The sequence below is a fragment of the Penicillium canescens genome (assembly GCF_028828765.1).
Source record: "Penicillium canescens strain IBT 15451 chromosome Unknown utg000004l_segment0_segment0, whole genome shotgun sequence".
In the NCBI taxonomy this organism is placed as follows: Eukaryota; Fungi; Ascomycota; class Eurotiomycetes; order Eurotiales; family Aspergillaceae; genus Penicillium; species Penicillium canescens.
In genome coordinates, this window is record NW_026703966.1 from 5,508,670 (window position 1) to 5,524,890 (window position 16,221).

The 16,221-nt window shown below is 46.8% G+C and overlaps 5 protein-coding genes across 5 annotated transcripts; 3 read left to right on the forward strand and 2 right to left on the reverse strand.

Moving 5' to 3' along the window:
- Positions 1-361: 361 nt before the first annotated feature.
- On the reverse strand, positions 362-1,994 carry N7446_007410 (chromate transporter; the record flags this gene model as incomplete). Its single annotated transcript, XM_058516155.1, has 4 exons — positions 362-1,514; positions 1,589-1,710; positions 1,772-1,819; positions 1,872-1,994. 4 exons carry the CDS (start codon positions 1,992-1,994, stop codon positions 362-364), a joined length of 1,446 nt encoding a protein of 481 aa, XP_058373333.1.
- A 3,144-nt stretch (positions 1,995-5,138) lies between these two features.
- On the forward strand, positions 5,139-6,650 carry N7446_007411 (SNG1 family protein; the record flags this gene model as incomplete). The annotated part of the gene is made up of 1 exon (XM_058516156.1): positions 5,139-6,650. One exon carries the CDS (start codon positions 5,139-5,141, stop codon positions 6,648-6,650), a length of 1,512 nt encoding a protein of 503 aa, XP_058373334.1.
- Positions 6,651-11,507: 4,857 nt separating this feature from the next.
- N7446_007412 (Zn(II)2Cys6 transcription factor domain-containing protein) lies at positions 11,508-12,900 on the reverse strand. The gene is made up of 2 exons (XM_058516157.1): positions 12,767-12,900; positions 11,508-12,713 (listed from the first exon to the last, which is right to left on the reverse strand). The coding sequence occupies exons 1-2, from the start codon at positions 12,854-12,856 to the stop codon at positions 11,544-11,546; spliced, it is 1,260 nt and encodes a 419-aa protein (XP_058373335.1). The 5' UTR covers positions 12,857-12,900; the 3' UTR covers positions 11,508-11,543.
- Positions 12,901-13,713: 813 nt separating this feature from the next.
- N7446_007413 (uncharacterized protein) lies at positions 13,714-14,040 on the forward strand (the record flags this gene model as incomplete). Its single annotated transcript, XM_058516158.1, has 1 exon — positions 13,714-14,040. One exon carries the CDS (start codon positions 13,714-13,716, stop codon positions 14,038-14,040), a length of 327 nt encoding a protein of 108 aa, XP_058373336.1.
- A 351-nt stretch (positions 14,041-14,391) lies between these two features.
- Positions 14,392-15,887, forward strand: N7446_007414 (annexin; the record flags this gene model as incomplete). Its single annotated transcript, XM_058516159.1, is given in 3 exon segments — positions 14,392-14,449; positions 14,510-14,721; positions 14,736-15,887. The coding sequence occupies 3 exon segments, from the start codon at positions 14,428-14,430 to the stop codon at positions 15,885-15,887; spliced, it is 1,386 nt and encodes a 461-aa protein (XP_058373337.1). The 5' UTR covers positions 14,392-14,427.
- Between the last annotated feature and the right edge of the window lie 334 nt (positions 15,888-16,221).

Genomic DNA, 16,221 nt, shown 5'->3' on the forward strand with positions numbered 1-16,221 from the left:
CACTATGCCTCAAGATGTATTTACTGGTCAAATCGTGATTACTGATCATGCCGAATGAGCAGTCACATCCTGTTTTGACCTACTAGTCGTGGGTAGTACAGCGTTCGGTGCACCTAGCTATAACGTTAGTTCTATCACCTCCCTCTTAATTGCGGGCATGTTTGTTCCAACTTGGTTCGACCTCTCTATATGAAGCGATACTACCAAGATTGCAATACCTAATTTGATGACAATTTGGCCGCTGGCTAGTACGGAACTAATTGAATCGATTAAGATGCAAGAAGGTGTAGAGATCCGTTGAGATATTTACGGTAGGACTCGCATGCTATGTATGAACTTAGCGTACACTTTCACACCCAAACTAAACCACTGCATATCTGATCAAGCCTAACACGGCTCCAAAAAGAATAGCCAGTGGCGCTGCAATGCCAAAGTATCGCCCGCCCACATAGCTAGTGGCGGTCACGACCACCCACCATGGATCATCCCCTAGACTCTTACCTGACTGGAAACCTACATCGATATAGCCGATCTGCCATATACGATACACCGCCGTGTATATTAAACCGACTGCGCCAGCGTTGATGCCTCTCACTGCAGATTTCACCCAACGTCGACTTCGCAATACTCCCCAAACCCCCATTGTGCCATGAACGAGAGTAATGCCAGGAGCGAAAATTCCACAAAAAGCAATAATGGCTCCTGTGATCGCGGGGTATCCGCCATGGATAGCGGTTAAGCCGCCCAAAAACACAGCGAAGTTGAAGTTTGGCCCAGGAAATGCTTGTATGACGGCGAGGCCGATGAGAAAGTCGCGCGGGCTGACCCATCCTTCAGTCACTATATATTCTCTCAAGAGTGGAATAACGACCGGACCACCGCCAAAGATAATAGTCCCAGCAAGGTAAAGGTTGGCGAAGAGTTTATACAAGAGCGGAGGCCGAGGTAAGACGCCTCGAAGAACCATGACAATAACGAAGGAAAGAGAGAATGTTGCAATTATCGCTGCACCGGACTTCCAGGAGATATCCAAGCGACGGCCCTGTGGTATAATGCGTGGCTCAGATTCCCGAGTGGAATTCTGGTTCTGAACGTCGAGCGCCTCGCCGGAACTATTGGCTTCAAGAGCAGGACCGCTTTCATCTCTGCTGTTTCCTCCCACGTCAGAAAGACGAAACCTTGTAATTCCCTTTATGAGCTTAAATATAGCTTGGATAGGTCGGTGAAGCCAGTGGTAGTCGTATGTAACCGTACTGCAACCCGCTGCAAACATAAGAACTGGGAAGTACCACAGCGCATTGTATAGCATACCAGCGGTAGCAGAGAGAAAGACCAGTATTCTGGTGAGGCGGTCCGTGATTGCTTTATCTGAGAGCTCGACTGCCGCCAGGGCAATTATACCGACAGTAGCCGCATTGAGTCCCGAAAGCACAGCATAAACTGCACGAGGTAAACTCTCGTCGATATTGGAGATACCAATAGAAAGGCCAAACATGCCTACAGCACCAGGAAGACTAACCGCCAGGACAATATTAACTTTCGATCCCGCGCCAGTGACATGAATAGCATGTTGAGCTTGTGAATTTACCTCCAAGTGATGAATCCAAGGGCAGCTCCAAGGAAACCATCGTGAATGAGGTTCACGCAGTAAAGCATTTTTGTGCTGGCAGGACCAGACAGAGCTTGCGAGATGCTGAACAGCTCCTGATACTATGTTGCCAATTACTTAGTATTCTTGCTGGACCAAACGACGCTGTGTTTGAAAACATACCAGCTGCTCGTCAACCCAATTAAGTTTTAATACAAACTTGTCATAGAACTATCATGCCATCAGGGCTGCTTAGTCAATTAAATGCCGGAAGTTTGCTTACAATCTTGAAATGAACGGGAGGCCCGCCAAATGCAGTGACTCCGAGGTGCCAGTTGACCTGGAGAATCTTCCAGATATGGAGAACAGCCTCGTTCACTGCATACTTCCATCCATTCGAAGCCATAGTGAAATGGCATAGAAAAATTCGTCCTTTGCACTGCCAATGGATCGATTTAATGTGGTTTGTAGAGAAAGGTAATGGAACGCTCGATGAAGACAACCAATAACCGATGGAACTTTTAACTCACTGTAGCGCGCACGTCATAACCACTGCCACGTGCGCCACACTCCGCAAATCGGATCAATTGAGTCGAAACAGAGGAATGCGAAGTTTGATCCTACATTGAGCCCGATTAAGTTGTGTGTTAGGATAAACCTACTGCAGATCAAAAAGGGACGCAATTTCTCATGATTAATTTGCGAAGACTCTTGCGCTGACCACAGGAGTGACTCCCCTTAGATCTGAACAAACCACGTGATAGAAGAAGCCAAATTTCTTGATTAATAAGCCAAGAAAACATGGACTTATTTCGGTCTGGCCGCTGCTCATATTGATGGTACTAAAAGCGATGATCCTACTGACACCATCATAAATTAAAGGTATGTGGATACACTCTGGAAGCACACAAATATTCATTGAAATTGAGGTCGACTAGGCGGGGCGGATTCTCACGCTAACATCAGTCCCAAGCTACCAGCCCGTACAATCGGCTAGCCTATTTGGTATCCAAGATCTCTTCTGCTACATGTAGTTCTATGCGCTTATCGAGAGTATTGTCTCCGGAGGAATTTTTACATATGTATCTCTTCGCAAATAAAGATATAGCCTGCAGCAAATAAAAGATGACTGTTGTAAAACCTAACTTGCAATGATCAGGGATTAATGATTGAGGTAGCCAGGTCGACTCCAACGTCATTACCAGCTCCTTAGACCTAGCAGTTTTATGTTACTACCGCTATTTTCATGATGTGATGTTGGCAGTTAAATGACCTTCCGCTTTTTTTTTTTTTTTTTTTGGTGATTGTTCTACTAGACGACCAGGCTGGGGCTGTCACTGAGCTTAGCACCGTTGTGTCACTAGACCTCCGCACGATCTCGTACTAGGTCCGGGGCCCTAACTTAGGTTTTAAATATTATTAACACGCTAAGTCCCGCGACTATATGAATTACGCTTTTTTCGGCTATCTCCTACCTGCCTACCTTTAATATCCCTTAGCCTAGTTTCTTAATTGCCACGGAGTCCTCTCACAATCACAGAGGATCGACATCGTATAGGTGTCGACACGTTAGCGTTAGTTCACCGCAACGCTATCCGCTATGTTAAATAGTCCTTCTAGGAGAACCTAGAGGTTGTCTTAGAATCAGTCTCTATATTCCTCCAATATCACTTACTCCTAGGCATCTTCACCTTACCCAGTTGACAGGCTCTGTCCTGCAAACACCAGAACCCTTCTTACTTTACATTTTCATATCACAACCTATTCGCGGGTTTTGGCGCAGTCTATTTAGATTATACCACTATTAAGAAACTAGGTTATTCTATCTCTAACAAGTTTTACTTAGGGTTCAGCCTCAAACAGAGGAGACTAGTAGTTGGCTCGCAACTGCCCTCAAAATGCCCTGTACCACTAGTCAAAGCCCAAAACTCAAAATCCAGCGTCCGTTACACTCCTTCCGCTGAGTCAGCGGTAGCTCTGCAAGCCAGGAAGTGGGTCTCGGAACGGAATTCGTGGTTTGTACAGCTCTATCGAGTAGCCAATTTTAGTATTACGCGCTTAGAAGACTTGAACCCCCATTAACCCTTCCTTCCAAAATGAAAAATAAAAATAAAAAAATAAACTAAAAAATAAAAAAATAAAAACAACGAAAGGTAAAAGATTCACTAATATATTAACGTGATATCCTCATATTGGCGCTTCTCAGCTCACCTTGTTGAATTTAATTCTACAAGCCTAGTCAAGGAGTAGACTTCGTAGAATGCTTTCAGGTGTGCATTAAAATATGCTAAATTGAACAGATTAATTGCTCGGCTAGTGGTCGCTTGATCGGCAATATTCCGCACATGTTTCTGAGGCTCAACGACATGGTATGTAAGGTAAGTTACCAGGGCCGATATGTGTCCGCACAGCGCCAGTTTCCGAAGTTAGGTCCAAAATAAGTCTGTTTCAGCCATGAACCCAATCTCCCGTATATTCATTTGGTCAACTTGGATCACTATGTAATTTATCTGGTCAAGACGCGTGCAATTTCACATTCAAGCCTTGCAAACTTTGTTTCAGCTCATTTTGTAATGGCTAGAAGATCGTGGGGGAAAAAGTTGTTCAATCGTACGATTTGAGCAATAAATGGCTATATTGACTTGGTATGCCCAACAGATTTGATTAAAGGGACCAGAATGGATGACAGCCAGGGATATCAAAAACCTTCAGACAAAATACTTTGACGGGGGCCATATGATAGTTTGTATAATAGTTCTTTGGTTTACCAAAACAACGAAAGCAATTATTCAATATTTGTTTGAAGATGCAACCTTGCACCAGAGAAGTATCCTGAGAGCTGGATTATGCTATATTACCCCGTTTGAAGGGCTGCCGAAGGAAAACTCTCCAGGCACTGCTTGTTATCAATCCGGCCTATAAATGATACTGTATCGGAAGTTGGGCGCTGTTTCCAAGAGAGAAAGGATGACGTCAAGACCAAAAACAATGGCATTAAATCACTGGAGAGGGAGAAAAAACACAGTCTTATCTGTTGTACAATGGTCCCTAGGTTACTCTCATGTAGTGCGTCCGGAATGAATAATTTCTCAAGCTTTTGGGGTGTCGGTGGATCGGCGTCGGAGCCCGAGGAAGTCGGTGGTAAATCGACCCGCTCCCCCATGAGCTTAGCTTTTAATTAGCGGCCTCGTATTGTCCTCCGCTTTTCGATGTTTCTATTGGCCAAGGGAGGGTTAGTCAGCGGAAGTTGTGTCCCCTAATTTGGATACTTGAAATAAGCTTCAATATCAAATATCTTAAGAAGTGCATATGGCGCACAGGCGGGACTTAAAATTATTCTAGACCTTCGATGGATATAAACTTTAATATCGGTAAGGTTATTTAAACCCTTAAAAGGGTGGAACTTCCCCTATCTTATTGCATCGATGAGCTGCGGAACAAGTTATACTGCACATCTTCTTCTCTAGCCTTCAACTTTCTCTAATCCAAATCTAGAAGTTGGAGCCGCACTATATCTGTTGCAAATTGTTTTAGCTGGATCCAATCCGCCATGAAATCCTCATCAGACCTGGCTTCCAAGCCACACCAGGCTAAACCTGGAGAAGCCTACTGGAAGCAGGTTAGAAAGCCATTCCTAATCGCCATCAGTGGAAGCTTTGTCCTCTTGCAGCTTTTATTTCTGGGGAACATGTGCTACCTATATGGCACTCAATTCCGGAGCTCTTCTCGCTACCACAATTTCAATGTTCTGCTCGTCGACTATGACGGCGGAGTGATTGGGCAATCGTTGCTTGCCGCGTATCGCGAGCTGAAAGGAAATGATTTCCCAACTCTCATCCAAAATAATGCGGTCGATTATCCTGAGCCCCAGAATATATATGAGTCAGTATGCAGGGGAGACTACTGGGCTGCTGTGTACACCAACCCCGGTGCATCATCACGATTATCATCCGCGCTCGCCAGCTCCACTGCCGCCACTTCATACAACAACAGCGACGCCATCACTTATATCTGGAACGGAGCCAGATATCCCACAATCGCGAAAAGTGCTATATATGCCAACGTTCAGACATTAGTCGCAGCCGCACATGTCGCCTACAACCACCTCAATGGTAGCGCTGCAGGCAAATCGATCGATTGGTCGAATGAAGCCATCGCCCAGATCCTCTTCAATCCCATTGCCGCATCAGAGATCGACGTTAAACCCACAAACCAAGGCACACGAGTGCTCTATAATACTGTCTCCATGGTCTTTCCAATCATCCAGCAGTTCTTCTTCATCATGGCTCTGAACGGTATCTCGTCAAGCTTCGGTCTCTTCAGCAAGCTCCTCCCTGTGCAAAACGGTCGCCTTCGTATGAATTTGTCCGCTGCTTATACGCTTATTGGTTCGTTATGTTCGGCTGGATATCTCTGGGCGTTCCGTGAAGACTGGGACGTGAACGGTCTCCAGTTCTTCTTAACCTGGATGGCCCTCTGGCTATACATGCACATTAACTTCCTAGTCATGGATGTGGCCACGGGCTATCTCCAGATGCAATTTATGCCCTTTTTCGTCTTGACATGGGTGGTCTTCAACATCGCTAGTGTCGTGAGCCCTTTCGAAGTGAACCCAGCTTTCTACCGATGGGGATATGCGCTTCCCACGCATGAGGTGTACCAGGTCTTAGTCCAGATCTGGAGTGGCGATTGTGAGAAACAGCTGTATCGATCCCTGCCGATCCTTTTCGCGTGGTGGGTCGTCAGCTTGGCTTTGTCAATTCTCTCCACAAGTCATCGTTGCAAGGCCGCCGTTGCGGCTGAGCGTACGTCTGCTCTTCCACCTTCTGAGGAGCAAGGCCTTGAAACTGAATCGACGGCCGACGAGAGCAAAGATTCAGAAAATAAGGGCGCCCCTTTGTCTCGAACTACTACTTCCGACGGTACTACTCTAGTTACTCGTCCTGCAGACCTTGCTGCTATACGCCGACAGACTGCGGAATCTATCCGTCTTGAACAAAGGGCATACGGTCCTAGCTATCCCACGCCATTTGTTCACAGACAGTCTGTGGATGAGCAATAGTTTTCCTTTTCACATCTATTTCATTGAACCGGAGGTTTTAATCCAACTTTCGCCTAGCTGTACGGGCTGTGTACGGCACTCGAGAAAAGACTTGCATTTTTTTTTTTGTGTTGCTCACGATCAGAGGCCATTGGATGGCTAAATTGAGCAAGACCTACAATCTACTAATATAGTAACTTGAAATTCCACCATCAATTTTTGAATCTTGAATTTGCTTTTGCAAGATGGCTGCTATAGGCTGCGGTGCTTCCTTCCTTTCCCTACTCAGCTTGCAATTCCTTTTAGATATTATGTATCATTGTTTTTGGACATTTTGTTCGGGCAGTGACAGCTAGAGGGATTAAAGTGTTACAGCACCTAGTCTGTTTACGTAACATTCTTCTCACAGCAGTTCATACGTCCTGTTCTTATAGGCTTAACTATTTCTACAGTGTAACAACATACTCACCACATCATTCTCATGGCTGGGAGGAGAAGCCGCTGAAGACGTTATGCGTGGCACGCTTTTAGGACACAGGAGCAGTAATGGCGTATTTTGGGTGTCTCAGAAGCAATTTTAGGAGGGTTGACTAATTGACGCTATGACCGGGTTCAGTGTCCTAGTAGCAACTCGGAGTGACCCAACATAACTCACCTAGAATAACAGAAGCTATACAAGACGAGAAATTTGATGAAGTCCGTGAAGCCCAGGTTCCTATCATTCCTGATACGGTCTAGTACTCGAGTGGGTCGTGACTGGCACAATACTTGTAATTTCTTGTAGACTAGCAAGTTGTAGGGGTGCTCGCGAGCCAGAAAATACGACTCCTGCGCAAGAATTACTATAACTAAAAGTTCCTACTGCAGCTGGATGTCTAGGTGTTAGTCACGTCACGTCACGTGCGATGTGAGAGCGACGGTCAGGCATGGAATCATCTATAGCTGACAACAGATTGTCTAGCCCATCATGATTCTCGAGATGTTATTGAATGGAGCGAAATTCTGACATGACTGCGGGGGTGACGGAAAGTTAGCGTCACAGACCTCTCAATAGCTACCTCGAGATCTAGATCCTCGCTGACATCACCACTCCCCGGCATCTCTTCCTTGTGGAGCAGATCTCTAGAATCTTGGCAATTAAGCGGCTACTTAGTCAGTAAAGAGGCTGCAAACCTGTTCTGATCGATACAATACGGATTTCCTACCAATCAAGACCGTTCCTTTCTTGGCAAATCTCGGGGCGGAACACCAGGTAAAAAGTGACATCCCATAGAGTTCTCCTTTTACGGGGATCGAATTTCCTACCGTCAAAATTACCTCGAGGCAAAGAAGGAGCCTGGTTGTAGACGCGAATCTGTCATCAACTTCTACGCAATTTTTTCCTATATTATCTCGCTGAGTGTCTTCGGGACAGTCTCACTAACAGCTCCTAACGGAAGATGAAAAAGGCTAAGGAGCTAGTGAAGTTCTGCAATCCAGCAGATTGCCAATCACGATTTTGAATGTTGGTTAGGAGACCTTAGACCGGTCGAGAAATAGCTCACTTGTGTCAAACCGCCTTCAATTGACTCACTATGTGCCCACACCGATGAAGGCATAACAGAGATGTATGTTGAAGAATGTGGACAAAGGGCACAATTCTTCTCTATTCTGAGTCTATTAATCTAATATGAATGGCAGATCACCTGAAGCATGCCTCGCCCTGAGTCAGTTGCCATAACTGTATGTCACTTCCTATGTTCCTCTGTTCCAAGCTATCATTCCGGCTTCGAAGTGTATAACTAAAGTGTAGAACTGATAATATATAGATAACAGACTGGGTTCTGTTCTTCCTTGCCACACTCGCTGTTACAGCTCGGTTATATGTCCGACTTTTCCTCCGAAAGACACCGAGTCTGCTCGCAGAGGGCCTCGTTGTAATGGCTTGGTGTTCTATACTTGTAGCAACCGTTCTTTACACTATAATAGTGAACGGTGGAGCTACAACTGGCTTTGTGAATGATCTCCAGACACGGAGCAGTTTGCAAGAGGTGAGACCATTATATATACGCTCCAACAGACTCTAAACATGAATGCAGCTTCTTTATGTTAGCGCCTTCTTCTGGATCACAGGACTATATTTCACCAAACTCAGCATGGCGGTTTTTTATTTTTACCTCTTTCCCCCAATTATGCCTCGGCTGCGCGTCGCGTTATGGATGGTAACCATATACATTATGCTTGCATTCATTACATCGCTTATCATCCTTCTTGCGTGGTGTGTTCCGATTTCAATAAACTGGTTAGTTCGCTCTCCATTTGGTTATGAAGCTGAAGTTACTTACCTTTTTGTTTCCTAGGAATCCACAAAACCCATGCAGCGCACTTGCAAATAGAGAAACATTCAGCTTATTCTGGGCATTGAACCTTACGGGAGAGGCGTCGCGTACGAGGTTATTTCTCTAATTTTTTATCCTTGATTGCGACTAATTGAGAAAATAGTCTTCGTCCTGCCCTTCTTTCTCCTCCCAAACCTGCATGTAACGCAACCTCAACTCTATACGATAGTAGGGATTTTCGCCATCGGGCTAATTACGATCCTTGCGGGCCTTGCTCGGTTCATTGTTATCATGATCTCGGCTCAGAATGTTGTCACAGGATGTATGCCTCCTTCTTCCCCCCATTAAACTATGTACTCAAGGGCCAAACTGACTGGAATGTAATTTCAAGTCATCCTAACCCAAACAGAACTCTGCTGTTCAGCGATCACAGTCTCCTCCCCACGCTCAGGCCACTTGTTCGGCAGGTACTTGGTGGTAGCTGGTTGAACAGTGGTTCCTTGAGTGATACCCATTCCTCACGGACGCCAGTTATAGCGTCAATACCAGCCTATCATATTCCTCTGGATGCATTTGGGATCACAAGATGGGAGGAGCGAGATCATTATGAGCCCGGCCACCCGAGGTCCGATCATGAGGGGGTTGAGCTAGGGAACAACACGACATTCACGGTGGAACCGCAATATGAGGGTGCTAGTGGTCTGACGGATGAAGGTGATAGCTTGAGACTATAATTGAGGACTCCTGCGAAATACTGCCATGATCGGATATATCCGTATATTAGGCAGAAGGACGAAGTCCAACTGTATTTGTATTAGATATAGTAATTCTAAAGAAGGCTATAATATATTATTCGACCCAGAGGTTAGCCCAACTACCAATCGCCAATTTATCTTATTCCTAGCTGTCAAAAAGCGTATTCCTGGCTGTCAAGAGCGTAACACTCTGCGTCTCGTATCTTCTCTCGCAACAAACTCAGCCCTTGGCGTACAACTCCGTGATAATCACTATTTTACAGCCTTGCAACTCATAACATCATTGAATTGGTCTACAATTATCACCTGATGTATGTGATATCTAGGGCATTGGATTATGATGATGAAATGAACACCTAATGCATGGTAGTTAGCCGGGGTAGATTGATTGCTTTATAACCTTAAACGGGTATAAGGATTGATATTTTAGAGAATGATAGTCGGCATTACTTAACGCTATATAGATAAATAGTGTAGTGGAGGAATCCGTGACAGTAGCATATTATTGGCCTGAGGTGTCGCAAATGCCCCAGGAAGCATGCATGCAGTCTTTTCCTTCTAGATAGCACCGTACCATCATCACTATGACTACAGTTTTCCCACCAGATTTTTCCTTCATGATATAGCTTCAAGGACAGTGCGATAGCTACCTCCTGACACTGCTCTCTACACCTGAGTTAGGCATGGGAGTGGTTGGTTGTCTTCTCTCCATTGATATCGACCCGTCTGGTATGTCAGACTGCCATCGTGCCATTCCCATCTCAATAGATAATAGTAGATTGGGTGGGCGCAACGGTTCATCGACGTCCCAGATAGGCATCTTCGGACGCCTTTGTATTATGCTACGCGCAGCCAACAGAAGGAGATAGTCCAGCTTCTTCTCAGGAGAGGCAGCTCTGCTCTGGAACGGAGTGCCTTCAACAGGCCTACAGTAACCTCAGACAGTCAATAGAAGAAAGTCATGCTCAGTCGAGGAACAGGACAATACAGGAATGGAGTTTACTTTGGGAAGTCAGCCAAGAATGGGCTCTCATTTATGGATGGGCTGGACGTGCATAGGTGATGTTCTTGACTGCAACCGCCTCAAGGATGGGGCTGGTGTCAGACTCCCGGGCGAGCATTCCGCCTTTATTTCGACTTGGACTTGGGGAGAGAAAATGCCTTAAACGTGCGGCCGTGGGCCGAAACAGGTCTATGTAGAAGTGGATCGGCTACCTATTAGGTCACTGAGGTCATGAAAATTAGAAGGTGGGAGGGTGGTTTGATGAACTGTTTCGCCAGCTTTTGAAGGACCCGATATGGAAGTTTTATCTCCTTAATGATACTCGGGTATCCCTTCTTTTACCTTTTTTTTCTCTCGGTTGTCTTCCCTGACTATATATGATACCTCTGCATCGAGCTCGATGTCAGGGTAGACCTATTCGTCTCGGTTGGCTATTGCCATGAAGTTGCCACCTTCGTCTCGTATCATTTATATCCAATTTGGATTCGGATAGCGACAACTATTGTCTTTTAATTGTGTCCTAAGCTCGTCTTGTCTAAGGTAAGGGGAGAAGAAATCTACAACATGGGTCATCAGACCTTTCACCACCCTACCTTTATGTGATCTATATGGTTAACCTGAAACACTCAAAATTGGGCAAAAATGAGGCGAAAAGCGAGAGGCCCAGGTAGGACGAAAACAATGCATGAAATAATACACTCGCTTCGAGGCTTTCGTATAGAGACTGTCCAATACTTCTTAGCACCGTGTACACATTTATGACCCCTGTTGTATCTGGACAAAGGGCGCTCCATTTGGTAGGCTCTTATTTTACTAACATGACTTCGTATTTTCGTGTTCAAGGCGATGTAACATGAGTCCCATTGATAATCTCCTGGGGCCACCAAAGCCATTCTCGATATTTGGGGTCCAGTACAGACAACAGCTGGGTCATTAAGCGCTGGCTGAGACCTTCCATCCACCACATCCACTCAATCTGTCGAACACATGCACACCAATATCCAAATATAATTAGAGCAATCGGTGCTTCCTGTCTTAGGAGATCCAGATAATCATCCGACACATCTAGAAGCCACCGGAACACATCGGCAGTCTCAAGCCTCCAAGTAGCACCAGGCTTTAAGGCAACACCTAATGTCCGCGCTAGCTCATCTAATGTGTTTTGATAGATTTTCCGAGCTGGTAAATGAGGAGGACATTCCCTTTGCATCATCTCTTGTAACTCCCAGATATGTGGTCTACCATGCTCAAGTGCCTGTGGTGCGCGATGAGCAGCTGCCAGATAGGATCCATTCAGGAAGATAGGTGCCAGCCTTCCGTTGCGTAGACTTTCACCGCCACTCTGTATGACCGTTTGTGTTCCCCGGAAAAGGCGAGCCCATTCAGAGAGTGTGCCCTGTTCAAATAGGACTAGGAAATCGCCTTCTTTGGTTGGTTTGGCGCATGAGAACATGCACGTCAGGGAGGTGAACATGAACAGTGCCTCGCCATTCTCTTGGGCGAGGGATGAGACTAGTGGAACCATTTCTTTCACGGCGATACTGTGGTGCATCTGCGCGTGAGCTAGGCAGCGTTCGCGTCTGTATTCGTCCGAGTGACCTAGATGTAGCGCGGAAAGGGCGAGAATAGTGTGTAGTACTGGGGGCATTTCAAATCCAATGCGCGGCGCCTCGTCCCGCCAGATGGTTTGAACTGCTGGGCTTCGAGATAATGTGTAGCAGGTTGAGGTTGTGTAGTGGTGTAAAAGCTCCAAGTCGAAAACAGCCAAGGTTGAAGAGAAGGGATTCACCATTGGTAGACTTGGTAGACTTGGCCGACTTGGTAGGCTTGAGGGATTTTGAGCTGTATTGGAAGCCATTACTGATTCTGCACTTTCTGGGCCAGATATTGACCTGGGCGATTCTGCCAGGTCCACTTGAGACGTTGATAGCACGGTTGAGGGCCTGGCAAACGAGCAAACCACCCCATGCCTGTTGCAGTTGCGACAATCTGGCTGGGTCTCGTCACACTGGCAAATAAATGTGAATTCCCATCCCACCAAAGGTTTGATTGATTTCTTACCTTGACCTTTCGCCTCTTGCATTGCAAGCACCCTGTTCGCGACTTCCGATGCGACCGACGGCCTTGGGGAATGGTCGACATGACGATCATTCAAGGTGGCACCTAAGGTCCTACGGAGCCAAGATAGGCCTGGGAAGGCCTATACAATACAAAAAAATTCCATGAGGAATCTAGCAGCCTGTTCAGCATTGCAAGCCGAACTTAGGGGGGTTCGCGCTAGCCGCATCGGGTTAGCCGAAAGGAATCGTAGCGGAAAAGCTTGGCTTTATATCTACGCACACTTGGTACTTAGTAGGGCTTCAGGGTCGGTAAATTGGAGTATGTTGTTTTATTATAGGGCATCTTTAACATTTTACATGTGAAACTGCATGCGTTGAAAATCAACTTCGGGTCTGGATGCTGCTGGGAATATATATTGCGAACGCCATCCATTGATATGAGCGCAGCTTGTACCTTTGAATAGTGTTATCGACATCTCTGAGAATGTGAGACATGATTTACAACAAAATTCTGCCCCAGAGGTACGTCGATCTCTTCCGGGAACCTTCGGACTCTATATATCGAATCTCCAAGCTTGTATGCGGGTATCACTATGGGTGAAGAAGCAACAGTTCCTATTACGTACCCAGACGAGTAACCTGTGCAGTGCGCATAGCATGCTTTGTGCTGCATGTTGATAAGGTAAAACACCATACATGTATCAACAAGGCCAAGGACAGGCCCCCACTAACCTGCATGTATGACATCGGACCTACTGCAGGATATCCCCCACCTTAAACATTCCAAAGACTGACCGCTCTTCTCCGCTCAGACACCTTAAAGATGAACTGACCACCTCACCCTTGATTCTTTCATCCGGTCAGTCAAACATTTGGAACGTTGCTTCACAGTAAGTGTGTTGTAGGGTCCCCATCATTCCCGCGCAATATACTCACATTTTAAATTAGATGCCTCATGGAAACGGCACCCTCACATGCGACAAAGGGCAGATCCTAGGTCAATTCGAAGTCGAGGGAGCCCAATACATTTTCGTGGGCAAGCTGAGCACCTTCACCCAGTCTTTTTCTGTTACCAGTGCCGACGTCTCCCTCGAGTCAGTCGATCAGCTACAGCTCCAGCCTGAAGACTTTGAAGAAATACCCATTGAGAAGGATTGTTTCCAGCTCCGACTCATGAATGGGGTTGCGATCACCGGCGGCTTTGATATGCCCTTCACCGAGGCAGAAGTGAAAAAGGGGGTTGCTGGAGGGGTTGGAAAATGGATGAAGCTGTGATGGATACGTATACAAGAACTTGGGTATAAGTGTATGTGAGCAGGGTTTGCGTATAAATTAATTAATCAAGGAGCGAAGTGTTGATCTCCACCAAGCAAGTATAGATCCGATCTAGTGGGGTAGTGTAGATACTACTTTAGTTGATAAGAGGGGCCTACAGTACATACTGTATTAAACACTTAGTAGACACAGCCTTGGAATATTCTAATATCCATCTTTAAATAGAACAGTCAGAAACCTACGGAAAACATTGGCAGACGTCAGTTCTAGAAATGGCAAGGCTGTGAACGCCCCCACTTACTGCGCCACAATCTCACTGCCGAACACGAGGCACATATAAACATAGACACCCCTCGCAGACCTTTGTCTCTTACACAGTTTCACATCATGTCTTACTATCCCCCTAACCGTAAGTTGCACTCAGAGTCATACCCCGGAGCCTTGGCATGAGCACTAACCAAGTATCCAGAACCTCCATACGGAGGATACGCACAGCAAGGACCTCAACAGGGCCCTCCCTCAGGTCCTCCTCCTCCAGGTCCTCCTCCCCAAGGCTATCATCAGCCTCCCTACCCAACACAGCAATACGGCGCACCGCCACAGGGTCACTACCCCCTCCACAACAAGGCCATTACCCCCCTCAGCAAGGGCATTACCCTCCACCCCAACAAGGTCACTACGGTGCTCCTCCCCAGGGAAGCCCGTACGGCGCGCCCTCTCCTCAACCCCCAGCAGGATATCACGCCCCATCCCCGCAACCGCCGTACGGCCAGGCACCTCACGGCTATGCCCCTCCCCAGAACCAACCACCACCCGGCGGACCCGGTTTCCCCCAGGGCCCACCCCCAGTCGGATACGGCGCACCACCTCCAGGCGGGGCATTCCCACCTCAAGCCGTGCCCTCAACACCATCCCTCGGCTACGTCCCGGGACAAGTCGCGCCAGGCGACTTTCGCCCGCAGGCAGACCAGCTGCGCAAGGCGATGAAGGGATTCGGAACCGATGAAAAGGCCCTCATTGCCGTCCTCGCGCGTCTCGATCCCCTCCAGATGGCGGCTGTCCGTGATGCATACTCCAAGCACCTCGGTCGGGATCTATACAAAGACGTCAAATCCGAGACGGGCGGCTACTTCGGCGACGGACTCCTAGCAGTCGTCCAAGGACCGCTCATGCACGATGTCGAAAGTATCCAGTTGGCAATCGACGGTGCAGGCACGAAAGAATGGCTCCTCAATGATATCCTCCTGGGCCGCTCAAACGCGGATATGAATGCCATTCGTACCGCCTACGAAATGCGATACAAGCGCTCCCTCTCGAAGGATGTTGAGAACGACCTCTCTTTCAAGACGAGCGATCTCTTCGCGACTGTCATCCGCGCTGCGCGCCATGAGGAATCGATGCCTATCAACCCGCAGGTTATCGAAGCCGATGTGCGTTCCCTGCAGGGTAAGAAGAATATCACAGAGACATGTGCTATCTTCGCTCGCGCTTCTAATGCCGAGCTCCGTGCTATCAGCCAGGCTTTCCAGTCGAGGTATAATACTTCCCTTGAGAAACATATCGAGAAGGAATATTCTGGCCATATGGAAGATGCACTGCTTGTTATGTTGCGTTCTGCTACGGATCCGGCTATGCGGGATGCGATCCTGCTAGATGAATGTATGCGTGGCATGGGAACTAAGGATGAGCGTCTTGTTATTCGTGTTGTTCGTGTTCATTGGGATCGGAATCATAAGGAGATGGTCAAGCGGGCTTATCAGCATCGCTTTGGGAAGAATTTGGTTGATCGGGTGCGTGCCGAGACTTCTGGGGATTATGGGCGGTTGATGGTTGCTCTTCTTGAGTAGATGTTTTTGTTTCTTGTGTTGTATATATTTGATGTTTGTATGCCTGTATGTTCTTATGACTTTTTTGAGATACCATTTTCTGAGATGATGAGTGTGGTCTATATTCAGGATGGAATTTATTGTACTTCGAGGATCTTGCAACATTTATTTATTTGATTCAACGTGCAGGTGTGCTTGAGACCTGCAGCTCTTAGCTTCAGTAATTCATGTACGCAAGTGGCATTTTTGTCAATAGCTACGTACTCGAACGATTGAGCGAACAAGATCATAAGATTGACCAGCTGATTGAGACGGTCAAACAACTCTAACAGTACACAATGAAGTAACACTCAAA